The 26,069-nt window shown below is 53.2% G+C and overlaps 1 protein-coding gene and 1 long non-coding RNA gene across 2 annotated transcripts; one reads left to right on the top strand and one right to left on the bottom strand.

The window, feature by feature from the left end:
• Nucleotides 1-212: 212 nt before the first annotated feature.
• NYNRIN (NYN domain and retroviral integrase containing) lies at nucleotides 213-21,092 on the bottom strand. The gene is made up of 9 exons (XM_061157897.1): nucleotides 20,410-21,092; nucleotides 20,055-20,269; nucleotides 11,127-11,779; nucleotides 9,493-11,010; nucleotides 8,427-8,557; nucleotides 8,197-8,293; nucleotides 6,279-6,380; nucleotides 5,956-6,057; nucleotides 213-4,792 (listed from the first exon to the last, which is right to left on the bottom strand). The coding sequence occupies exons 2-9, from the start codon at nucleotides 20,250-20,252 to the stop codon at nucleotides 1,918-1,920; spliced, it is 5,676 nt and encodes a 1,891-aa protein (XP_061013880.1). The 5' UTR covers nucleotides 20,253-20,269; nucleotides 20,410-21,092; the 3' UTR covers nucleotides 213-1,917.
• Nucleotides 592-6,095, top strand: LOC133066636 (uncharacterized). The gene is made up of 3 exons (XR_009695175.1): nucleotides 592-753; nucleotides 5,494-5,670; nucleotides 5,973-6,095. It is a non-coding gene; the product is annotated as an uncharacterized LOC133066636 (long non-coding RNA).
• Nucleotides 21,093-26,069: the final 4,977 nt, after the last annotated feature.

The raw sequence follows: 26,069 nt of genomic DNA, 5'->3' as shown, positions 1-26,069 counted from the left end.
AGCCACCAGGAAGCCCATAATTGAGTCTAAAGTTAAAACAAACAAAAAACCTGGACATGAGCTCCATTTTGATCCATTTATTGACAAATCAAATGGAAAAAAAAAAAAGGTCACAAACAGGTATAATATCATAAATGTGGTTAACAGGGGAATGGGTACAGCACTGGAGAGGGAGAATGAGGTTGAACAGACCATCAGAGGGAGGACAAGGAAGGGAAGAAGAGGGGGACATGCAGGGGAGGAGGAGGGGGAGAGAGGTATCAGCTAAAAACCCCACGGCTCACCTTTCAGTGTCTCAGCTGTCACCCAATCATTCTTTCCTGGACAGAATTAACAGCTAGAAATGGTTTAAGGGCAACGCCTAAGTAGTTTGTCTACAAGATTTGGGAGATGGGGAGTTGGAGGGAAGATGGGTACAGGATTTTAAGAGCTTCTCTCACTTGAACCCCCACCTACAGTGAACAGCGAACTAAGAAGCTTAATCCTGGTGCCAGCTCAGCCACCAACTCTGTATGACTTTGGGCAAGTCACTTCCCCTTTCTGGGCCTCTTTCTTTGGCTGTAAAACAAGCAAATTGGACTTGACGGCAAGTACTACTCTGGCTCCAGCAATATCAAGTGTTTTGGCAACATGAGCTAGGCAAGGAGGCCGGCTCAGCTTCGGAGAAATGAAACTGCACAGAGGCTCAGCCAGAGTGACAGTGCTGGCCCCCACCTCGAACCCTCTCTGTTGGCGACAGCAGCAATCCAGAGGGTGAGTGAAGGCACACGCTTGTGGGAGATGCACTCTCCCAGTGAGTGATCTTTGCAAAGAGTGGCTGGGGGGTGGCGGGGGGCACCAGGATTGTCTCTACACAGAAGGCAAATCCAGGGGACTGGGGCGGGATGGGAGAACCCAGACAAAGCAGCCATACTCTGTAGGGTCCGGGGATGCAGCGCACAGGGGCGGTGGGAGGAGGGGGCTGTGGGTTTCGGGGTGGGGCTGGAATGAAGAGCCACACCAGCACCACACTGTGCCAGACTGCTCATTTCAGTGACCCCCCGCCAACCCAAAACAGAGGCCTAGGCCCCTTGGTCTAGTCAAAGCAGCTCTTCAGGTAGAGATGCCACACTTGGCATCGAGATCCTTGACTCCTGTAGGGTCCATGTCCTTAAAGCCAGGGTCAGGGAGTGTCTCCATTGGCTGGAGTCAAATGAGGTAGGCTGACTCTCTCCCCCTTGCCCTTCCGGAGCCGACGGGCAGGACGAGCCCACCTGGCTGGCATCCTCCCACCTAGCCTCCCCTGAGGCTCTAAACCTCGGGGCCCAGGACTCCCAGTCCTTCCTTGATCGATGGGCAGGCCTAGCCTGGCCTGAGAAGGCGGTCCATGAGCCCGAGGATGGGCGCCTCTCCTTAGACTGCATGGATTTGTCTCAGCTGTTACGGCTTCAAGGGCAAAGGTTCCCCAAATGGACAGACGGGGGAGGAGCCCGTATCCGGGGTTTCTGTTTGACAGGGGAATGTGGTTTCAATTCTGAGGTCCAGAGCCACACCATTTCATGGTAAGGACAGCCAGGAGTAAGATTCCGGGCTGTGCGTGTATGTGTGTGTACATTCTCACTTAGGGAGAGACATTGAACCCGGCCTACCTCGGGAAAGGAGCTCTCTGCTCCCCAGGGTAGAACTGCCAGAGGCCCACATCTGATAGCCTTCAGCAGATTCTCCCAGTACCCCATACTGGGGAGATGTTTCACAGGGACGCTGGTCCCCAGTTCAAGGCAGTTCAGCAAAGCTTTGTGAAGTAACTTCTCTATAAAAGGCACAGTGAAGAGTCCCGGGGGTAGGGGTGGGGAGGCTGTGAGAGCGTGCCTGGGGGCAGGGGGAGACCTAGCAGCAGCAGCCCAGGACCCTGGGAGGGGGCTCCCCCACTGCTCCAGCTCACTGCTCCAAGACCTTGAAGGACAGCGGGGTGACGCTCTTGGCAAAGGGCTTCATCAGACTGCTAGGATAGATGCAGCCAAGCTTCTCCGGGGTGGGGAAGCCCCAGACCCTGTAGAAGGACGGGCTGAGCCGGTCCCCGACATAAAAGGGGCCCACCCACTTGGCACTGCTGCCGTTCCTGGGGAGGGACAGCACGAGGACCTGGTCCCCCACGTTCCACTCCCTCTCCTGCCTCTCACGCCTGAAACGCCTGTTCTCTGCCTTTTCGCTGGTCTTCTCGGCTGCCCTCCAGTGGAGCTCCAGCAGCTCCCTCGTGAGCTGTAGCAGGAATAAATCCATCTTGAGCCCTTCGATGTTCGCACTGCTCATCTCCCACCACAGGGGCTCCGTCAGCCTCTCCTCGGCCCCTGTCAGGATATGGAAGGGCGAGGCTTGGCTGGAGGAGGCCCTGAAGGCCAGGTGCAGCAAGGGCAGGCAAGCCGCCCACTTCTTGCCATGCAAAAAGATGAACTCCTTGAGGGCCCTCTTGAATTCCCAGTAGGCCCTGGAGCTCGTCAGGCAGGGGAACTGGAGGTCCCTGCTCGGGGAGGCCACATGAACTCCCAAGGCCAGCCCACAGCTCACCAGGACGTGGCGGGCAAACTGGGGGCCCTGGGCAGCCTCCAGCCTCACGGGAATGCCCCACCTGGCGAACACATGCTGAAGCAGCAGCTGGGCCACAGCCGTGTGCGTGTAAGGCTTCAGCGGGAACGCCTCCACCCACCGGGTGTTGGGGTCAGCCACGATCAGCACGTGCTTGTGGCCCTCCTCGCTGACGGTGACCGGGCCCACCACCTCAATCTGCAGGTTGGACCAGGGGGCGGTGGACCTGAGGGGCCACAGAGACTCAATGACCTTCACCTCACTGCCTAGGAGACTCCGGGGGATGCAGAACAAGCAGCTCCTGCAGTAATGTCTCACGTGCTCCTGCATCCCTGGCCACCACCCCAGCATCCGCAGCTTCCTATAGGTCTCCTCGGGCCTCTGGTGGGCCCCCATGGGGCCATCATGCACAGCGAAAATCAGGTCCCTCCGGAGCTGCCGCGGGACCACCCAGACCCTGGGCCTCTTGTCTCCCTTGAACATAAGCAGGCCGCTCTCCTTGTCGAGGCTGAGGGAGCTAAAGGCAGAACTGAAGGGTGAGGAGTTGGATACCTTCTGCCCGGCCTGCAGCTTGGCCATGATATCGGCCAGGGTGCTGTCGCTCCGCTGCAACGCCAGCAAGTCGGGCCGCTTGCAAAGGGTACGGGGAGTCACTACGGGGGCCGGCACGTCATTTGGCAAATTCCAACACTGATCGCCCCCCTGGGCACCCTCCTTGGCTAGGGTGTCCACCGTCACAGCAAATAGGGAGCCCCGGTAGGAGGTTCGATAGATGAACGGGAGGGACGAGAGGCCAGAGGTGAGGTCTATGATGTAGGAGAGCAGGCTTGGGTGAGGTAGTGGGGTCCCGTCGGAGGAGAGGAAGCCCCGAGCCCTCCAAAGGGGCAGGAGCTCCCAGAGGAGGCTGAAGATCCAGTTGCAGTGCGTGAGGAAAACCACGGGCATGTGGGACTGGCCAAAACGCTCCAGGCCACAGGCCACGGCCGCCAGGTGGGCATAGGTCGGGGTGTAAGGGGAGCAAGAGAAGGAGAGGGAGACAGGGGGGCTGGTGGGAGACAGCACATAGAGACCGAAGCCAGCACACCACTCATCCTCCCGATAAAAGCAGTACCCCGACATGTGGATGCAGACAAAAGTGGACAGGTCGGAAAAAGGAGGCAGAACCTGGAAAAGCCGAGGCATGGAAGCCGTGGGAGTCAGCAGCCGGTTTTTCCCCAGCAGGCCCTGGAGAAGGGTCAGTTCCAGCGCTCTCTTGCCCTTGTCCTGTACCAAGAGGGCCCATCTGATCAACCACGCTTTGGCAACCCTGCGGCCATCCCACGCCTCAGGGTCCACAGAGGTCCGGGAGGCGTAGAAAAGGTCCAAGACCACAGGGGTCTCCCCAATGTAGCGGGAGAAATGCTTGAGGGCCCAGGCCACGGCGTAGGGGCTGTCTCCCCCTGATTGTGGGCCCTCACTGTCCTCGTCGGGGAGGAGGGGTTTTGAGGTATAGGCTACAGGGTGCTTCCTCCCCGAGTGCTCCTGGTATACAACGGCCGTCAGGGCCACTTGGCTCACCGTCACCTCCAGGTGGAAGGGCAGCTGGGGGTTGGGGATGGACAGGCAGAGAGCGGACACCAGGGCTCGCTTCAGGGCCAGGAAGGCCTTCTCGTGCTCCAGCTCCCATCGCCAGTCCGGCTTCTGCTTGAGGAGGCCGTGCAAGGGCGCCACAAGGGCTTCATAGTCCGGGATGACGTCCCGGTGGGAGTCCGTGAACCCCATAAAGAAGGAGAGGGCGGTGAAGTTGCTGGGGATGGTCAGCTGGGCCAGCTGGGCAAGAACCTGCTGGCAGGGAGCCTTTCCATCCCAGGGGATGCCCAGCGAGGGAGAGGCCACCGCCGGCTGGAGATCAATGTCCAGGGCCTCGTCCTGGGGGTCGTGGAGGCTGAGGCACCTGAGGATTTCCTCTGAGAGGGAAGGGCACTCAGCCCTGAACACGGACATCAGCGAAGAGTCCAGGTCCTCCTCCTCCTCCTCAGCCGGCTTCTGCATCTCCTGCTCTTCTCTCTGCTCCTCATCCTGTCTCTCCTCCTCCTCCTCCACCTCCTCCTCCTCCCTGACTTCTTCCACATTCTGCAGACTTTCCAGGGGGCCAGACTCTCTCGTGTCATCCCTCAGCTCAGAGATGCTGGCTGAGCTGGGAGGAAGGGTCTTCCACACCTTCAGGAAGTTGCCAATGTCGGTGTCCAACCTACACCGAAACAGCAGGGCAGAAGGGTCTGTTGGAGGAGGTGGGGGCCAGCCTGCCTGAGAGGCCACCTGTGGTGAAACTAAATGGCTGAGTGCCCCTGAGGCCAGGTCAGCCTCCCACACAGCACAACCTGTCCACAGATACTCCCTCCAGCCCCAGTGTCCACTAAACCACAATGTCAGATATTCATCTGGGCTTTGAAGGCTTATTTAATCAAAACCTCATTGACCAAGTGACATTTCCAAGCAGTTTTAAGCCAATGGTTTGATAAGAATTAGATGATTGGTCCTTCCAACCAGGCTCTAGGGTGAGCAAGCCAGGGGAGCTCAAGAGAGGCAAGGAGGCCTGACAAGGGGCTTAGGCGGGCACAGCACACAGACCTTGGCCACAGCACTTTTCTTCAAAATGGGGAACGGGACTGGGGGACCTGACCCAGGAAGCAGTGCCCCGCCCAGAAGGTGCTGACCACAGTCCCCTGCTGGACCCAGGGAACTGGGAGGCTCAGAGTGGGCAGAAGCCAGAGGAACTGAGTTACTACAAATCAGTTCTGCCGGCACCAGCACAGTGAACTGGGGGAAGTACTTGAGTCTCAGATTCCTTGTCTGTAAAACAAGGATAGTGATCACATGTGTCTAACTCAAGCTGTGAGGGTCAAAGGGGGAAAGACACGTGGAAAAAATTCCTCTTGGTATATACTCCAGACACAGCTCCCCCTGCATGCAACGAAAGAAGACAAGGTGGTTCACCGCAGCACGGGTGCCCACAGCATAACACGGAAACTGTCGAATGGCCTCCCATCAGACACCCCGTAAACCTGTCGGGCACTCATGCAACGGAATAGAGAATGGACGTTAAAGCCAGCCACATGAACTAACATGGTGCGCACCTGGGAAAAACAATCAAAAATGGGGACAGAAGCCAGCTGGGGAAGGATACGTACAGTACTAAAGCATGCGTGCAAGATTGTGAAACTGTAAAACCATACTGTAATTAGTTTATGGATGCGCAGGTGTGGGTGGAAGTGCAAAGAACCTGAAAAAGTCAGATCGCTCTGCTCAGTATTAAGCACTAAACAAATGTTGGCTAGCACCATGGGGAAGCTTCCAGTCAGTCCCAGGAGGAGCTGGGAGGTGCCAGGGGGTTGGGGAGGTCCAGCCCATTACCTGTTTGGCTTCTTCAGAAACTCATCCAGGGTGGGGCCATCACGGCCCAGGGGGTCATCCGGCACCATGAAGAGATTCCCCGCAAAAGTGAAGGGCAGCAGGCTGGGCCCGGGACAGAGGAAGAAAGGTCACTACGGAGCCCTTGACCCACCCACACCCTGTTGCCAGCTGGCATCTCCACAAGAACTGAGACCAATATATCCTCCCAGCAGGTGCTGGTGAGTATCGCTCCAAGGCCCGTTTCCCTGCCTCCAACCCCCCTGCCAGGGGCTGTCCGGCACCCGCGGGGAAGGAACAGCCCAATCCCATGGAAGCCGCCTCACCGGTCTTTGACCATCAGTTTCTTGGAATTATTCATCAGGACGTGGAGCTGCTCATTGGTGACGATGATGCCATCTGTCTCTTCCGCCAGCTTGACCATGAACCTGCGGGGAGAGGGGGAGTCGCTATGGACCCAGTGCCCAGCCTCTCACCTCCCCAGTCCTCTGAGAAACTAAATTTGTAGCTTCCTGTTGAGAAGTGTAGGACAAAAACACTGCCCTTGATAGCCAGGGCTTGAGAGCCCACCCTCGTCTATGCAGCTAGCTGGAGGGCCATGAGCCCCCGGAAAGGCAACCTGAGATGCACATCACCCAACTGTCTATACAAACAAAGACCCCTATTTTACACATAGGCATTCACATACACATGCTTAGACACACACACAGAAACCCACGCCTTGTCCACATCCACACATACCTCTTTATTGCTTCGGTTCCATATCTGTCGATCAAACATAAGGTACCTACCCTCGATTGCTGTGAGAATTAAACTGAATGAAACAATACACTTAAGTGTCTAGCTCAGTGCCTGCTACACAGCAGATATTAATACCCAATACTCCATGATTATTCTTCACCAATTGACAACATTCATGTACATGCCAAGACACACTTATATACATATGTATGCATCCATACACATGTAAAAATACCTACCTGAGTAAACAAATCCATTTTTCCAAGGATCACTTCTCGAAAGAGGGCTGTGACCAGGAAAGAAAGCAAAGGCTACCTACTCCTCAGCATTTGCCACAGCGAGCCATTCTGGCAACCCCGACCATGCAATTCCAAAAGTGCCCAGCAGAGGGCCCTTCTGCAGAAGGGCCGGGCGTGCTAAGTCGCCGGTCTTGTCCGATACCGAGCAACCCTATGGACTGGGGCCAGCCAGGCTCCTCTGTCCATGGGATCTCCCAGGCAATAATACTGGAGTGGATTGCAATGCTCTCCTCCAGGGGATCTTCCCGACCCAGGGATCAAACCCGTGTCTCTTAAGTCTCCTGCGTTGGCAGGCAGGTTCTTTACCACTAGCGCCACCTGGGAAGCCCCACAGAAAAGCCGTCTTCCCTCAAACCCAGGCCTGAATTAAAAGGCACTTAAAGACCTTATGCAGGGGACCAGTTATTGAAGGAAGGATGCTTGAACTGGCCCACCCAAACCTGAAGGCTGAGTGGATATCATGTCTTAGGGAGGAACAGAACTTCTCCCTGCCCTGCATGGGAGGTGTCTAAGTGAAGCCAAGCCCTGTGCCTGCTGGGCATCAACTCCAGCCCAGGGCCAGTGAGCTGGGAGGGCCTTCTCTGCCCCCAACAGAGGCAGCATCACAGGCTCCCCTGTGCACACTGGACGTGCAGTCACGTTGAGTGTGCGCCGAGGACTGACAAATAGGGAGTCGTTCGGCCTTCAGCTAGGAGGCAGGGGCAGTCTGACTCCATTTTCAGAGCCAGTCTCCAGCCACACACACACCTCGTCCCAGAGCCAGGGTGGTGGGAGGAAAAGACTGCAGCAATTCCTTGAGAAAACCTGAGCTTCAACCCAAACTGGCACCCGAATCAGCTGCTGGGGGAAGCAGCTTGCTTGAAGCACCAGGAGTCACTTGGGCTAGTCCCATCCAAAGATAGTCGAGGGTTTCAGCCCATAGTTGATGGGGGAGGAAAGCCTATTAACTCAGAGAAATGGGATTGCCGAGTCCCAAATTCAGGAACAGTCCCTGGACTTGAATAGAACCCGCTTGGAGCCATTTCCTCTCTGTGTTCCTCCCCTGTGCCTACAGAGGGCCGGTGCACCACACTTCCCTCTCTGACATGACCCTCTGACACGTTTGCCTCCATCTCCCCAGAGCAGATGAAGCAAGACTCTGCCTCCTACATCAGTGCAGCCCAAGCCCGGGGCCCCACAAGAGAAGGCCTGCAAAGCCACACACCTGTAGTCGTAGGTGGTGATCTTCTTGCCGTTCTCAAGCTGGGAGGGGGTGATTGAAAGCATCTTGAGGGAGTGTAGCTTTGTCAGAAAGTGGCTCTCTGGAGATGAAAGGCAGAAGACAGCAATGGTCAGAGGAAGCGCTAAGAGGAAAAGGCTCTGATGGGAACAGAAAGGCAGGGAGAAGGAAGGCGTGCTGACACTGGAGGGGCTGGGGGGCAGGGGACAGCTCACCTCTCACCCTCCGATTCTTCTTCAGCTGCCAGGTGGGTATAAACACGGTGACCTCTCGGTGTCCCCGGTTCCAGAAATACTGCACCGCCATGGCAATGCCCCGGCAGGAGAAGAAGTGCTGGAGACCGTGCCTGGAGGTGGGGTTAGGGGTCAGGGGTACCAGTGAGGGAGCAATTTTCTGCCCTAGGAATGGCCTGGCCTCCCCACCCCTCCTTCAGAGCCAACCCGGGACAGCACAGGGCATCAGAAATGCCAGGGCACCAGCATTAGCACCAACAGTGCCCTCCCCCGTCCCTCCCTCATCAAACAGTGAGCACCTACTGGGTCCACTCACCTGCTCGTGTGTGTGTGTGTGTGTGTGTGTGTGTGTGTGTGTGTGTGTAGGGGCCTCCAGGGCAAAAGGAAGAGGGCAACCTCTACAACCAAAGAGCTCAGTTTAGGGCTGGAAGCAAACAAACATTTGCTGACCACGACCGTGTGCTGGCAATGTTCTCAGCACAGATAATAACTATTCTACGACATGGGCAAATGAAGACACCTTGCACGTATTTATGCTGACATATATACATATAGCAGGAAGTGCTGTGCAGGGAGCTGGTCTCTACAGGTTGGCACGGTTAGGAAAATCTTCACGGAGATCAGTGCTGGGCCTTCAGGGTTGGGCTGAACATTTGAAAACTAGGGTTTATAGGCCCCCTGCTATGTGAGTGAGGCAGGCTGAAAGGGAAAGATTGTGGGCCTGGGCAGATCTGAACTCAAAGGCCGGCAGGTCCCTTACTGGCTCTGGGAGCTTGGGCAAGATCCATCACTTCTCTGAGCCTGTTTCTGCCTCTATCAAGGAAGAACAGAAATCCGCCTTGGAAGGCTGCTATTGCAATTCCGCAAGCACCACCCAGCATGCGGTAGCTGCTCAACATGTGCCTTTCCCTCCCCTCTTTCCCCCACTTGAACCCCATGTCACCCGTATACAGAGATCGAGAAAGGAAGCCCGCAGTCTATCACCCCAGGGATGCCCTGCCTGAGCTCCCCGGCAGTCCCAGTCCACCCCAGGCCCATGCCTACTCACACCATGGCCACGCTGCTGCCGTCAATGACCACCCGCCGCAACTCCGGGTTCCCGGGTTCTTCTGACAGGTCCAGCTCAAAGGGTGTGTTCAGGGCCTCGTGGTACCTCTGGAAGCTGGTCACTGTGTTGCTGGCCTGTGGGTGGCGAGTCGGCTGCCTTGGGGTCCCCTCCCAAGAAGCCCCCAGGAGCCCCTCCACCTGAGGCTGGCGCTTGCCACTGGGAGTCGAAGTGCCACTGCACGGTGGCCCCTGACTTCCAGCCTGCCCCTGGCCCTTCAGGAAGGAAGCACTGCCCCTGGACGGAGGCTGGCCCTCACTGATGGGTTTGCCTGCATCCAGGGTGGACCCCGGACCTGTGGGTGCCTTCTGAGCCGCCGGCGTTTTTGGAGTTCTGGAAGTCTGGGGGGCAGCAGGGGCTTTGGGAGCTGTAGGTCCAGTTTTAGGGGCAGGCCCAGACTGGGCTCTGGATGTCTGGGGACCTGCAGGCGATGTTTTTGCTGCCTGCCTTTTCTGGGCTGTGGGAGTTTGGGGAGCCGCGGGCGCTGGTTCACCCAGAGCTGCCTTTTGTGCTGTGGGCCCCACTTGAGCCGCTGGCTTTGTTGGAGCTGAAGGCACTTTGGAGGCTGCACGTTCCTCAGGGACTGCCGCCGTCATCTGGGTTTCAGGCACTTTGGGGGCTGCAGGCAGCACTGGACTTGTGGGTGGGGTTTGAGCGGTGGGCATTGCGGCAGCCACGGGCACTTTGAGAGTTTCAGGCACAGTCTTAGAGTCAGGTCCCGACGGAGCTGTCAGCCCCCCTGGAGCAGCAGGCACGCCTTGCCCAGGGGGCGGAACTGGGACGGGCTCCTCTTCTGGCCCCTTACGATCCCAGGGCATACTTTCTTGATCCCCCAGCTCACTTCTGGCTTGGAGCTGGGGTGTAGAGGGCAAAGGTGGCCCTATCTGTGGAAGTCCTGGGATGGACTTATCCTTTACCCCTGAGCCTCCTGAGACCACCAGTAAACTCATGACGTTTTTAGGGGTCTCTGGCCTTGGGCAGTTCTGTAGGGCTGCCTCTCCTCCCGGCCCGCCGTCTGGTGTACAATCTGAGCTTTCCACACTGGGCAGAGGAACCAGCTCCTTCTGTTTCCATCCCAGGTTTAAGGGCAAAGGATTCTGCCCTGGCAGCTTGAACTGAATGGGGCCCAGTGGCCTCTGCCAGAAAGGGAAACTAAAGCATGCCTGGGACAGGAGCCAGGCCAGGTGAAGAGAATGCAGTTCATTGATCCTCCAGAAGGTAGCAGCAATAGCCCCTGGCCACAGGGGTGCAAAGGTTGGCCCTGGGGTCCAGGCCTTCCAGGGTGAGCACACACTCAGGGCCGATACTGGAGGCTGGAGAGGGAGCTTGTCTTCCCCTCTCCGGACCTGCCTCTGCTGGGACGAGGCTTGGGTGTGATCCACGGGGTCCTGGCTGCTGCCGGCTTGCACTGACCCTTCCTCGCGAGCACAGTCCATACCACCTTGGTTGTTGGAAGTGACCCTGGAGGAAACCCGAGTTTGTTGGAAAGGTGGGAAGGTGAGTTAGGTCCCGAACTCTTTCCCTGGGGTTGGGGTGCAGAAACAGGAGATAAGCCAAACTGATTCTCCAGAACTTACCGGACCAGCTGGTTGGCTGTCTCCTGCTGGGTGTTCGAGCCTGGGGTACCCGAGATTAGGGCCCCTGTCGCTCCCAGGCTGGTTAATCTCTTTGAATTTTCTGGGCTCCCCATCTCCAGAAAGGGGCCAGGGCCATCTCCCACGGCCGCCATGGTTGGACCTTCCTTTTGCTGGTGGGTTGGGCAGATCAGGAGCTCAGGGTCTGAGTGGGAGTCGGAGGTGCCGATGCGGCTGAGCCACTGGATGATGTCCTCCTTGCCTGCGGCATCCCGCACCAGGCTCAGCAGCAGCTCCTGGACGGCTGGGGGCAGCTGCAGCAGGTCCCCGGCATACTGGTCACCACGGATCCAGACCAGGGCCCCAAAGGCCCGGGTCACCTCGGCTTCCCAGATGCCGCGGGGAGTGAGCAAAGGGGCCGGGCCCCAGCGCAGCCGCCCCACCAGCTCCTCCAGCCAGTTCTGGGTCATGATGAAAGACTCGGTCAGCCCGCCCACCATTAGGGAGCCCGGGGGGCCGGGCACCAGGTAGGCCAGGGTGCTCCAGCACAGGCAGTCCAGGAAGAGGCCCTGGGCCCCGAGGAAGGCGCAGTGCAGAGCCGCCGGGTAGCGGACCTCCTTCCATAGCTCCGGGTTGCACAGGCCCTTCAGGTACTCCTGCAGCCAGTGGGGAGAACACGAAGGAAGCCAGCCGTCAGGGGCCCGTCACTGGGGCTCACTCCCCTCACTAAGCACGTGCGCTCCCCCTGCGCACCCTGAGCCAAATGACCCGTCCCCGCCCCCCAACTCCTGCCCAGGGCCCAGCCCTCTCTCCCTGGTCCTGCCTTCTCACACTCTCCTCTCTTTCCAGGGAGCTTTGACAGATGGGGGAGGGGAGTACCTGGGCTTGGAGACAAGGGTTCTGGTTCTAGTTCCAACCTGACCTCAATACGTTAGGGTTACTGTGAAAAATGTATCACCTTCTCAGGGGCTCAGACTCCTTACCTGTAAAAAGCTGGATTAAATGAGACACTCCCAAGGGCCAATCCTACCTTGGCATTCTGGAATTGTGCAATAGCTGAGGGGAGGGAGATGGCACATGACTGAGTACCCTCCAAGTTATTAACTCTCCCTGTGCCTAGGTTTCCTCATCTGTAAAATGGGGATAATGGTTTCCCCCCTCATTAGGCTATCAGGAAGTCTCAGTGAGTTAACACAAAGGAAGTGCTTCGCTTGAGCCTGGTACAGACTATTCCCATTTTGCAGGCTCAGAAAGGCCATATCGCTGACCCAGGGACAAACAGTCAGCAGACGACTGGGTGAAGACCACAGCTGCCATCTGTCCGACTCTGAAACCAGAGCTCTTTCCACCTCCTCGGGTTGACTACAAGTGACTACGGGGTAATCCTGTGAGATTCTCGTTAATCCCCCTGCAGAAGGTCTCTGGCACAACCTGTAACTTGTAACCATGGTAACTCTGTTGCTCAGAGGGGACAGAGGAGAAGATAAGTCCCTGGTCTGGTGTCCAAGGGGTCCCCGCAGATATACACAATGGTTGAGCCGGAAGGGAGGCCTCTGGCTGTCTGGGCACCAGGTCCTCATGTTTCCAGGGCTCACACACTCAGTCTTTAGAGGGCATTGGGATGGAAGAGGTTGGGTTCTTCCACTCTGAGTTCCACCAGCATGACCCCATGAGCTCCGAGGAACCATGGGAATTCCCTCTTAATCGGCCAACCCTGATGACTGCATTCATCCCCAAGCCCCTCCTCACCCCTGTGTCACTGATAGTCGTCCCTCGCCCTGTCTCCCCCTGACAGATCCATAAGGAACAAATCTCCATTTTGGATCGCCAACAGCCATCCCCAAGACCACATGGGGTTCACAGTGTTCAGACCTATAAGAGTTATCCCACCTGGTCAGGCTCACCCTTGCCAGGTGGTGGGTGAGCGAGGTTGCTCAGGTCTGCGCTTACTTCTTCCACCTGGCCCAGGCCATGGGAAGATCCCACATGCCACGGATCAACTAAGCCCATGTGCCACAATGACTGAGCTGGTGCTTTAGAGACCGGGGGCTGCAACTACTGAAGCTGGCACAGCTAGAGCCACCTTGTTCTCCTGTGAACAAGAGAAGCTACTGCAACGAGAAGCCCACGCACTGCAAATAGAGATTAACCCCCACTCGCCACAACCAGAGAACAGCCTGCACATAGCACAGCCAATAAATAAAGAAATAAATAAAATTTAAATATATATTGGAAATGAGGTAATTTTCAAAATAATAAATCTGAACTGATATTTATTGAGTACTTGCTAGGTGCCAGGCTCTTTACATACATTAACTCGTTCATTCCTCTCTCAGACCTATATGGAAATTACTATCCTCCCCGTTTTAGGTGAGCAAGAAAGGACACATGTCTGAGGTCACACAGACAGAGGCTGGGACACTCAGGCATTCTGACTCCAAAGTCTGAGGTCTTAACCATGATGCTGTCTATATATATGTGTGTGTTCTCAGTCATTCAGTCATGCCCAACACTTTGCGACCCCATGGACTATAGCCCATCAGGCTCCTCTGTCCATGGAATTTTCCAGGCAAGAATACTAGAACGGGTTGTGATTTCCTACTCCAGGGGATCTCCCTGACCCAGGGATAGAACCCGAGTCTCTTGCATCTCTTGCACTGGCAGGCGGATTCTTTACCATGGAGCCACTAAGGAAGCCAATGGAGAGTTAGAGAAAAAACAGATAAAGGCATTTACATCCAGAAAATATCTGGAGCAAATTTCCTGCTTTAAGCCAACCCAGACCTTTTTCTCCAAGAGGAGAAGAAGTAGAGAAGATGCAGGGACAAAGTACACACAGAAAAATGTTGTGTATTTGTTAAAATATATTGCCCAGTGTCCTGTGAGTCATCGGTCAATGTGTCAGTTAAATAAAAAATAATACCACCGGACAGCTTACAACTGCTGTATACTTTATCAATCCTGACTTAGGATTCTTCTTTCTCATAAGCCAGTTGCCATTCATTGTCTGCTTTTTAGAAGCACACCAAATTACACTGCAGAATACTCAAAAAGCTAAAAATAAATAAATAAATAAAAATGGCAGCACCAAAAAACTCCAGAATTAGGAGTGAAGGAGAACATTTTTTAAAAAGTGGACTTAGGAGACTTCCCTGGTGGTCTAAGTGGCTAAGACTCCATGCTCCCAACGCAGGTGGCCTGGGTTCAATCCCTGGTCAGGGAACCAGATCCCACGTACTGCAACTAAGAGTTCACGTACCACAGCTAAAGACTGATGATCCCACAAGCTGCAAAGAAGAACCAGTGCAGCCAAGTAAATTTAAAAAAAATAAATAAATAAAAGGTGGACTAAGATAAAGTTGTTTGAGGAGCAGTTAGATCTGGGAGCCCACCTACCCCACTGCACAAACGCTGAGCAAGTACCACCCTACCCACTGAAGTTTGTTCTGCAGAAGTTGATCAGTGTACTTGAGAGTGTGGGTACCACACAAAATCATGGAGGAACAGAGGAAGGCCAACAGTGAGGTCTACAGTGAGCAATGAGTGCAGAGAAACTCCTTCTTCTCTTTCAGAGATTCAGCCACAGTAACCAACAATGGATGAAGACAGATACCCACACAAAAGGGTCTCTCTGGGGCATCTCAGAAGAGTGAGGGAAACTACAAACTTCCAGAGAGAAAAAAACGCTTCACATCAAAGGATCAGGGACCAAGAATAGCTTCAGATGTCCCCAAAGCAAGAAGTCAATAGATTAATGCCTTCTCACTTCTGAAGGAAAATAATCTTCCATGTATAATTCAATACCAGCCAAACTGTCAATCAAGTGACCTTCAGATATGCAATGGAGATACACCGATATGCAACCCCAAGAATTTATTTCCTCTAAAGCCTTTCTCAGGACACTACTGAAGAGCATTTTCCAGTAAATCAAGAAAGGAAAAACCAAGAAAGGAGACCCAACTTAGTGAAAAAGCAAAGACAATCTCCAGAATGACTGTGGAGAGAAATTTCAGAATGTATTCATCCATTCAAGAAATCATTACTGAGCATCTAATATGTATCAAGCATTGTTCTGGGAGGCACAGAGGACAACTAATTCAGGTTGAAGAGTGGAATTCAAGAAACAGGAAGGTTGACCTAAGTTATCAGCATGATCTTTAGCACAGCACCATCTTTTTAACTTAATGACGCTACTGACAGACATGCCCCACCAACCCAAGACAAAGACACAGCGTTCAGGAAACACAGCGTTTAACAAAGAAAAAGGGCAAGAGGATGCCAAGAAAATGACAGCAAACAGGAGTCTCAGGATGATAGCCATGCAAGCCTGACCAGACAGAAAGAAGGACACCCCCAGGAAAAAATCTGTAACAGGCCACCTTGAATCAAAAGCTTATCCGTGCAGAAAATTGTAGTGAGAAGCTACTGAAAGTTATAAGAATTAGCAATCGGTACAAAGGAAAACAAACAAACAGGAAGGGTGTTAAGCTCTTTACCTCAGAAAAATTGAAAAGTAAGATAGAAAACCTAATCAGAGTACACTTCAATGTTTAGATGTTTACACTTCAATGTGAGTGATATTTGGATGGGCATAATGTTGCGAATAATAAATACAGATTTAACAGAAAATGAAATATAGCTATATTGGGAAGAAAAAGGGATGGCAATATAAAGGAGCTAAATCCTCACCTATAATGAAAGTCGCTCAGTCGTGTCCGACTCTTTGCGATCCACGGACTACACAGTCCATGGAATTCTCCAGGCCAGAATACTGGAGTGGGTAGCCTTTCCCTTCTTCAGGGGATCTTCCCCACCCAGGAATCAACCCAGGGTCTCTGCATTGCAGGCAGATTCTTTACCAACTGAGCTATCAGGGAAGCCCCACCTATAATAATAGGAAGTAAAAAGGTATCTAAAATTAATCCAAAGATACAGGATCTATGTATTTTTTAGGAATGTGGAGATGTATAAATGCCAGAACAGATATTTTCCACAAGGAAGAGCACAGAAGAGGGAGTTGGCAGGACAAGGCAGGGAATCACTGCATTATCCTGTGGACTTTTACAAATCTGCTGGACTTTTAAATTAGGTATTATTTTGATAAAGAAAAATTAAGTTCAAAATAAAGGAGGGACTTCCCTGGCAGTTCAGTGGTTAAGAATCCTTGCTTCCATTACAGGAGGGTAGGCTTCCCCTTCTCCAGGGGATCTTCCCAACCTGGGGATCAAACCCAGGTCTCTTGCATTGTAGGTAGATTTTTTACCAACTAAGCCACAAGGAAGCCCAAGAATACTGGAATGGGTAGCTTATCCCTTCTCCAGGGGATCTTCTATCCCTGGCCAGGGAACTAAGATCCCGCATGCTGCAAAAACTAAATAAAAATAAATGTAAATAAGCATCTTTTTAAAATGAGAGTATAATTGCTTTACAATGTCATTTCTGATGTACAAAACATGAATCAGCTACACATACGCAGAGTGGCAGGAACTGAGAGAGGGCACTGACGTATATACACCACCACGTGTGAAACAGACAGCCAGTGGGAAGTTACCGTACAACACAGGGAGCTCAGCTCTGTGCTCTGTGATGACCCAGAAGGACTGAATGGGAAGGACGTGGGAGGGAAGCTCGAGAGGGAGAGAGCTAAATATATGTGCAAGCATCTTTTTAAAAAAATAAATAAAAACAAATAATTAAAGGAGAAGGATCAGGTGCTCACAACACAATTAGCGCATGCTGGTAAGTTGTGGGGAGCCAGTTGTGGGGAGGGCAGTCCTGGTCTGTAGCATTTTCCAACTTCCGTGATGTAACTACTCCCATCCTGGCTGACTTCAAACTGTCAATAGGACTCCGCTGGCTCAAAAACTTTCAAGACTTTTCAACAATGGGTCAGCAGGAGCCAGGTTCAGCACACCCCTGGCCACCACCGCGTTCATGGCCCACAGTCACTGTGGGACAGGACAGGCCAACTCGTACCTGACAGCCAAGCCCAGAGTCAGCAGACCACACCCTGTCCCTCGGCTCCCCATCTCAGTCCGAGCTCCCCATCACCTCATTCCATAGTCTCCAAAAAGAGTAGCCGCGAACTGCCCCCTGTCCTCTCAGCATCCAACCCTTCTTCACACCGTTGTCAAGGAGGACAGAAAAGCTGAGCAGGGCTTGTTGCTGAGAGACTGGGATCATTAACTAAAAACTCTCCTTTCCACTTGCTGATTTCACCTCAGAAAGGCCACGCCTCCCCAGGGCTTGTTTTTGCTGTCTAGGAATGTGATTTCCAGCAATGCCTTCATTATTTTTTAAATCCCACCACAAGAAAACTACTTAAAGGTACTTTCGAGTTCTGCAGAGATTTCCTGGAAAACCAGTGCATATAATAAACACACCCGAGTTCTTCTCCAAAGAAGCCCGTACCCTTCTTGACCACTTCTCCCCTCACTGACAGGACATCCATCACCCCTTCTCCATCCCACAAGCTTCAGTCTCACTGAGCTCTCTCTGCCAGCTGGCTGTGTATATCAACTCACTGTCAAGGTGCATGGTTCTGTGTCCTTACAGCTGGGACTGGGGTCAGCCACAGCACCTCTACATGGAAACCCCGAGACAGCCTTCTTCTTCTGTGCTCAGTCATGTCCAACTCTTTGTGACCCCATGGACTGTAACCCGCCAGGTTCCTCTGTCCATGGAATTTTCCAGGCAAGAATACTGGGGTGGATTGCCATTTCCTCCTCCAGGGGATCTTCCCAACCCAGGGACTGAACCCAGGTCTTCCAAATTGCGGGCAGATTCTTTATCACTAAGCCACCAATCAACTGCTCAAGACATCCTTATACATGGGAAATTTTTCTGCAGCAGATCGCTGAACCTTAGAAAGCATTTCATCCAAGCCTCTCACTTCACAAACAAGGAGACAGACTCAGGGAGGGAAAAGAACTCATTCAAAGTTATACAGCTAGCTAACCACAACACTTACTGACATCTCTACCCTGTAACTCTCCACATTTGCAAAAATAAGCATGCATTATTTCAGCTGACTCTTGACAACTCTTCCATGAAGTGAGTATTAGTACTTTGTTTTATAGATGAGGAAATAAACTCAGGAGAAGGTCAGTGATTTGACCCAGGTCAGCCAGTTAGAAGGTAGCAAACCCCAATCTCCAGCTCTTTCCACCACACCCGTCTGTCCCAGCAGTTAACTTGGTGACAGCAAACTGAGCCCAGATCTCCTACTTCTAGAACAAAACCTCACCCTCCCCACGTTCCCTGCCCTCCTGCTCCAAAGCTCTACTCATCCCTTCTTTCTGCTCGTTCTTTACAATAAGGGAGGGAGTTATCCAAAACCCCTCATGTTGTTTCCATCTTAAACTGTGCTTTTCTCCAGGAGAAAACAGGTGGGAAAGAGATGAAAGGATGGGGGCGGGGTTGGGGGGGATTGGAGAAAGCCACTGGCTACACTAGCAGGGCCTGGGGTGTGAGGGAAAGTCAGTGGCCCCAGGGACCCTGAGGCAGCAGTGGGAGCAGGAGCAGCTGAGCCTGGAGAAGCTGATGAAGGATGTAAGCAGGGGTCAGGGCAGCTAGATACCCCCAGTCTCACAAAAGGGTGAGTGGGTGTCTTTCAAATTAACAAAAAGATTAAGACCCCCAAACAACCCAAAGGCTCCTCGTGCTAACCCGCCTATCCCAGCTACTGAAAAGTCTGCATCTCCAGAGCTCCTGCACATCTGCTATGTGGGCAGACACCCTCCCCTCCCCCAGCACCTCTGTTAGAACTGGACAAACTGCTGACGAAGCAGCTCAGCGGAGGGGCTGAAGCAGGAACTTTCTAGCCTGCCTGTCCACTGGCCAGCGTGTTCTGGGCCTCCCCCACCCATGGCCTTGACCAATTAGGATACTGGCAGAGACCCAGCTGGGGAAGGGGAGTGTGTTGGGGTGGGGTGGGGTGCATGGAAGGGAAGGGTGGTCTGGGGCTGAGGGAGGCTGCAGTATTTCTACCGGGAAAAGATAAGATAAGGGAATCTGGGCGAAGAGGGAGACCTTGGCCATGACTGGGGGTCAGAGGGAACCTGAGAGGCCCAAGTGGAGGAGAAGCGGGGGAGAGAAGCTAGAGCCGACGCGAGAAAGGCACACGGTGACCTGGCCTGCCCAGCATCCAGCCCCACACAGCAGGCCCTTTCATCTGAAGCCCACAGCCCTCCTCCCAGAGGATTCCCACCCATCCCCAAAGCCTGCTGCCTTCCAGAGCAGCTGCACCCCTGCCCGTGAGCCCCTGCAAGAGGCCGCCTAGGGCATCAAGAGTGTGGGGCGCTGAGCCCAGAGCCCCTGCCACCCCCACCTACCCGACCCGAAGTGTTCCAGGAGGCCCCTGACGCTCTCCAGTCCCCAGGACCTCGTCTGTAAAATGCCAGCATTTCTCTAGCGGAGTTTCTAATGGCCCCTCCAGTCCCAGCACTCAGGCTCCGAGGCGCAGCCCAGGATTTAAGGAGACTTACAAGAAGGCAGAAAGACCTGGGCCTTCCAGCCTCTGGGTGGAGAACAAAGAGGTATGCTGCACAGACTACAGAAATACCAGACCTTAAGTTGCTCCCCTGATGGAGGAATAGTCTGTAAACGCGGGCCTCTGGCCAGGGAAGGCTCCTGGGGGGATACACGACGCAGAGCCTTTCTCAACACACTTGAGGGACCGAAGTGACACGCAACAGAGGGGTGGGGCAGAAAAGAAAGAAGGAACCAGAGGGAAGGACCCAAGGCTGCAGATGTGGAGAGGCAGGGCATGGCCCAGTACCTGCCCGCCATACTGCCCGGTCCAGGTCGGGGCGCCCCTGGGGACCCTAGTCTCCCCGGGTTGGGAGGGGGGAGGGGGAGGGGGGAGGGAAGGCGGGCGAAGGGCGGGAGAAAGGTCTGGCTGGAAGTGATAGGAGGCCAGACGCTGTTTACCTTGGCTTTGCCCAGGTTCTCCCTGGGTCCCTCGAGCTGCAGCCAGAAGTACGGGGTGTCCGGGCGGCTCTGGAAAGCGTTCAGCTTGACCCTGAAGATGCGCTGCACTTGCAGCCGCTGCCGCTGCACCCGGGGCTTCGACTTGGTCTGCACCATGAACCACTCCTGCGCCGGAGGGTCGCCCCCGGACAGGAGCATGGCTGCCCCGCCCGCCCCTGGAAGAAGGAGCCGACAGTGTCACCGGCGTCCCCCGGCCGGAGGCGCCTAGGCCACGCCCCCTCCTCCGGGCGGCGCGCCCCCGCCTCGGCCTGGGTCCCCCCGACACACACCCCCCACCCCCGGCTCGCGCACCCACCCGCCGCGGCTCGGGCGCCCTTCCCCCGGAGCTCCGAGCCTTTCGGCGGCGGCTCCCGCGACAATCTCTTCCTGCCAGGGGTTGCAACGGGGGTGGGACCGCTCGGGCTCCCGCCGCCCTTCCCTCCGCCCCCAGCCTCCCCCGCTTCACCGCCGCGCCGGTCCCTCCGGGATGAACTTTAGCTGCGTCTGCCCGGGAGCTTAAAGGGGCGCGGAGGGAGGCGGCGGGGCGGGGGCAGGCGGGGAGCGAAGGGCGGGGGCGGGGGTCCTGAAAGCCTCTGCCTTCCACTCAAGTCTTGGGCCCAGAGCCAGAATCCGGGGGTCAAAGTTAATTTCCTTCCACATTCCCCTTTCCCCAGCGGGAGGGGGAGGAAGGAAGGGCACCCCGGTGGGGGAGAGGGGGCTTGGTTTCGGGGGCCCGGCCTTTCTCTGCGTTCCTCCGGCCAGCCCTGCCGCCTTCTGGGCCTCCCTAGAGAACCGAGAGCCGCGCCCCTCCTTCCCTCGTAGGAAAGGGTTAAAGGAGAGCAGGGTGGGGAGCCTGGGAGGCTGGGGCCTGAGGAAAACTCCGGGCCGGAGACCGAGCAGGAAGGAGAGGGTAAAAGCGCCGCCTCCGCACCCCCCCTCCCCTAAGTCTGGGGACAGCCTGGGGCTGGCAGGCAGCCCAGACCCTCCTGAAGCCCCCAGGGCTGGAGGGGCGGGGAGAGCGCCCGAGTTTTCGGGAGTTTTCAGACTTGCGCTGTTTATGAAAGGCTTTCTGAGCAAGTTTGAGCTAAGCCGAGAGGGGAAGCTTTAGGATGGGAGTGAGGGTCTGGTCGCTGACAACCTCCGAGGGTTCCCTCATCCCCTGACCTGCAGCCAGACAGCTGCTAGGCCTCGGTGGTCAGGGACCAGCCCTGGACTGGGGTGCTGCCGCCAACATCCCTCTCTGGAGGCATTCGGGACACAAAGAACACCTTTGCAGCCCCGTGGCCTGAACAGAAGCCGGCTCTGTGGAGGGCAGAGTCTGCATCCTGGGCCTCCGGGAACTTCCTTTTCCAACCCCAAACCCAGAGCCTCTGTCTGACAGGCGTGAGCGTACCTATGGGGACAAAGGGCAGTTAGGCCTGCCCTGGGACGTCTGGGCTCAGGGGCCACAGCACATTTCTGTACGGGCAAAGAGCCAGGGGCATCCCCACTGCAAGGAAGGGGCAGGGGAGAGGGGCCCACACCCAGGGCTCTGGTCTGGATTCAGCCCCTCCTGTGCCACACCTCCACTCCTACTCATCCCTAGGTTGGAATCCAGAAAAGGGGATCTATGTCATCTCTGGCTCCAGGGCCTTCTGCTCTGCCAGGTCTGCTGTCCCTGGGCTGCCCCTCCAGAGCGCCTTGCAGCAGAAGACCCTCCAGTGGAGCTTCCATCTCTCTCCACTCTTCCCACTTCTAACTGCTCTCCCTTTATCAGAAGAAGCCCCTGCTTTATTGTGCCTCAGTTTCTCCTCTGAAGCAAATGACAGCCTCATACCTATGCCCCACCCTCTCCTTCCCTGAATAAACACTTATTTCTTGTTGCCCTCTTCCAACTGACTGTGAACTGCAGGCACAGTGACATCCTGAAGGAAAACTCTCAGGTTTCATCTTATGTTCAAAGGGGCCATGCAGAGGGCAGGACAAGGTCAAACTTAGGCATCAGGTACTTGATAAGTGGGTAAAAAGAGGGTAATTTATTTGAACTCTTGCATCTCCATTTCCCTTAAATAGGGATAATGATACCTATTAAATATTCGTTAGAAGGACTGATGCTGAAGCTAAAACTCCAATACTTTGGTCACCTGATACAAAGAGCTGACTCATTGGAAAAGACCCTGATCCTGGTAAAGACAGAGGGCAGAAGGAGAAGGGGGCAGCAGAGAAAGAGATGGTTAGATAGCATCACTGACTCGGTGGAAACAAGTTTGAGCAAATTCCAGGAGACAGTGAAGGACAGGAAAGCCTGGGTCACAAAGAGTTGGACACAAGTTAGTGACTGAGCAACAACAACCATGATACCTATGCCACGGATTGTAAATTAGATCACATGGGTACCATACCTGGTACATCGCCAGGCACCGAGTAGACACCCAGTTCATTTTCATTTTCCCTACCTCGATCTTGTCTCTTCTTCCACCTCACTCAGGCCAGTACATCATAATACTTTCCCAGAGATCCCCTCCTTCCCAGCCTTTTATTTTTTTGCCTCCCGCCCCGCATGGCATATGAGACCTTAGTTCCCCAGCCAAAGATTGAATCTGTGCCCCCTTCGGTGGAGTGCAGAGTCTTAACCACTGAACTGCCAGGGAAGTCCTGTTCTGTCCTTTTACAGCTCACTGCCACCAGCCCATCGCCTAGATGGGGCTCTCCTCATCCTTCCTGCAAACCCATCCCCCACTCCTGTTTCTCCCTTAGATGTAGCAGATATAGTTATATAGCCTGGTTCTAGTCCCAACTTGATGTACCCTTAGCAGGTAACCAAGTCCCTTGATCGCTCCAGTCTTCCTCATCTAAATTCATTCATTGGGTCAAACACATTTATTCACTCAACAAATTCAACACACATTGATTGTCTACTATGAGCCGGGCCCTGGGAGTATAGCATTGACTAAGAAAGATAGCACCCTGCCCTCATGGAAAGGGTGAAGAAAGACGAAAACAGCTGTGATTTCAGAGAATAAGAAATGCTCTGCTGAGAATAAAGCAAGGTGCGATGGTGGAGAGTTCCCAAAGGGATCCTCTCAGGTGAGATATTTCAGCTAGAGGGAGCACAAGAGCGCAGACACTGAGATCACAACACACTAGACTCTTCCCAAAGTTGACCTCAATCTCTCTCCAATGCAAATACATTTAGTGGTTTCTTGCCTAGAATATTGGGTTAAAACTTGTTGCATTGGAACCCTTCCTCCCTTAAGCCCAAATCTACCTTCTCAACCTTCCACACAAGTATCCAGCTCAAGTGTAAGTAGAATTAGGTCTGTCTGGGCATGTCTGACTATAGGATAGCACACCCTGCCAGGAGCCTGTTTGCCTAAGAAATAAGAGGCCTCAGAGGAGAAAGCTGTCTTGGTTAAAGGAGGGGCCTGCTCTGTGAGACTGACAGAGTAATAGAATCTTTCTTATCCCTCCAAGGCTCTAGTGGGAAAAGAGGTTTGTCTCTCAGATACCTCCCTGCCTAGCCCAGATCTACACCTAGCCCAGTTCCTGGGGATGGAAGGTGGGGAGCCCTGAGACCCAGTCAGCCTGCTTGGGACCTTTGTGAGGGAGTGACCAAGGAGGGAGACAGGATTTTCTTTAACTTTGCCAGAGTGCCCGAGCAGCTGGCACGCCTAGAAGGCTTCCATCAGGGCAGAAACGACCTCCCAAAGGCACGTGGAAGAACAGCACTTAAGGTGGTTCCAAATGAGCAGGTGGAGACAAGAGCTGAGGAAACTGGGGTTAAGCAGGGGCTCCCCATGTTGGTCAGGATCTGGGTAGGAAACACATGATCCCCTCAAAAGGCGAGGCTAAAGGAAGTTTTAAGAAAGGGTCTTTTATGAGGACGTGGGCAGGATTAAGAAAAGCCAGTAAGAGACTGATAAGAAAACCAGTAGTACTCTAGGGTTAGTTTAGGGAAAACAGTTGCACACCTGGAAGCCTTAAAGGGAATAGGGGAGCCAAACAACAGGCCAGAGCTGGAGCTGCCAAAGGCCACAAGATACGATCTGTGGTCTTAAGGAAAGATGCAGAGCCACTGACAAGCTGGACCCGTGGAAGGGAGCTACCTTTCAACATCCTGCCAGTAGTCAAGCATGGGCCAAACTCCATAAAAAAACAAAGGCAGTGGGGTCAAGCTGGCCATGACGTCCGCCTCCAGGACATAGGGAAGGTTGGAGAACAGCAAGGAGGAAGACTGGAAGGGACAGAGAACAGTCAGCATACCCCTTCATCCCTTAACAACCACAAGCTAATGAGGTCCCAGGGAACTGAATTTTTACTAATCTTCCCCTCACCAGCACTCTCTCAGGAACAGGGAAGAATACCCTTGCACTCTTATTCAGAACAAAGGACTCACAAAAACTTATGTACAAACCCCAGCTCTCTCACTGTATCACTTTCTGAGGAGCTGCTGTTACAAATTACCCCAACTGGGTGACTTGTTTTGCTGAAAGTTTTACTTTCATTTTAGTTTTGAGGGAGTCATTAACAAAAGAAACATTCATCACACACAATAAAAAATTTCAATATTTAATAGAGGATTATTCATTTTAATTTCAATATACAGTCATTAAAAGAAGAGAAATAGAAACAATAGAGAAAAGTAACAGCACATACATCGCCAAATTATGTTGACCAACATCCAGACTTGAACAACGCTGGTAGGTCCCTTATTAACAATAATCTGGAGTCCCCAGTGGGAAAAGGTCACAAGACTTCTTAGACCCTGGGGGGTTAGCCAGACCCTCAAGGGCTCAAGAAAATTCTGAGACCCACTCCCAATCTTATCTAAAGTGCCACCTGACTTGTGCTTGCCGGCAAACATGGAATCCAGGCAGGTCAGAAGCAGGTCAGAGGCCTGATTTCCTGCTTCTGAAGCATGAACAAGACTTCCTCCATTTTAATTTCCCTAGCATGGCTTAAAACAACAGAAATGTATTTTTTCAAAGTTCTGGAAGCTGAAAGTCCCTAAACAAAACATATGAAGCTACTATATGTAACTGGTACATGAATAGACATGTTGTTCAATGGAACAGACTAAAAATCTAGAAAAGAAGAATCTAGACTGCATCTCGGAATTTAGTATAATTGCAAAGATAGCCCCTGAGTCAGTGGAAATGCCATGTATTTTTTAATAAATAATCTTGAGACAATGAGATAGCTTTCTGAGATAAAACAAAACCACACTTCATACAACAAAACAAATTCCTGAAGAATCAAATATTTAAATATCAAAATGACATTGACTTCCCTGGTGATCCACTGGTTAAGAGTCTGCCTCCCAACGCAGGGGACACGGGTTCAATCCCTAGTTCAGGAAGATTTCACATGCCACGGGGTAACTAAACCCATGGACAACAACTACTAAAGCCCGCATGCCTAGAGTCCACATATCGCAACATGAGAAGCCACTGCCATGACAAGCCGGAGCACCGCACCTAGAGAGTAGCCCCTGCCTGCCGCAAGAGAAAGCCCTCACGCAGCATCAAAGTGCCATGCAGCCAAAAATAATAAAAGAAATAAAACTTTAAAAATAACATCATGAAAATACTACAACAAACTATGGGAGAATTTTTGTTGTTGTTGTTATATTTGGGAGAAGCATGACTTTCTAAGAATGACACCACAGTGGAAGTCATTAAAAACTTGTTCAATACATTCAGTTATGTAAATATAGAACTTTTTCCCATGGGAAAATAAATACCCTAAGCAGAGTCAACAGACAAAATGAAAAGCTGGAAAAACATATTTGCCAATTATGTCACAGACCAAGACCTAGCTTCCTTAGTATTTAAACAGATCTTACAAATCAATAAGAAAAAGTCTAACTCAACAGAAAAATGAACAAAGGCTATAAAAAGTCCACAAAAGGGGAAATATAAATTGGTTCTTAAACATATTAAAAAGATGCTCCTCTTCACTCCAAATAAGAGAAGTGCAAATTAAAACCACAGCAAG

This window comes from Dama dama, chromosome 12 (assembly GCF_033118175.1).
Source record: "Dama dama isolate Ldn47 chromosome 12, ASM3311817v1, whole genome shotgun sequence".
NCBI lineage: Eukaryota > Metazoa > Chordata > Mammalia > Artiodactyla > Cervidae > Dama > Dama dama.
Note: the sequence above shows the minus strand (reverse complement) of the source record. Positions and strands in the feature narration are given on the sequence as shown.

Bases quoted from the DNA above. Each gene is read 5' to 3' on its own strand.
- NYNRIN (XM_061157897.1), bottom strand. From the start codon at position 20,252: ATGCTCCTGTCCGGGGGCGACCCTCCGGCGCAGGAGTGGTTCATGGTG. The intron at 11,780-20,054 runs GTAAACAGCGTC...CACTGGCTGCAG, and splicing joins AGAACCTGGGCAAAGCCAAG to GAGTACCTGAAGGGCCTGTG. The intron at 6,058-6,278 runs GTGAGGCGGCTT...TCCCGGGCCCAG, and splicing joins AAACTGATGGTCAAAGACCG to CCTGCTGCCCTTCACTTTTG.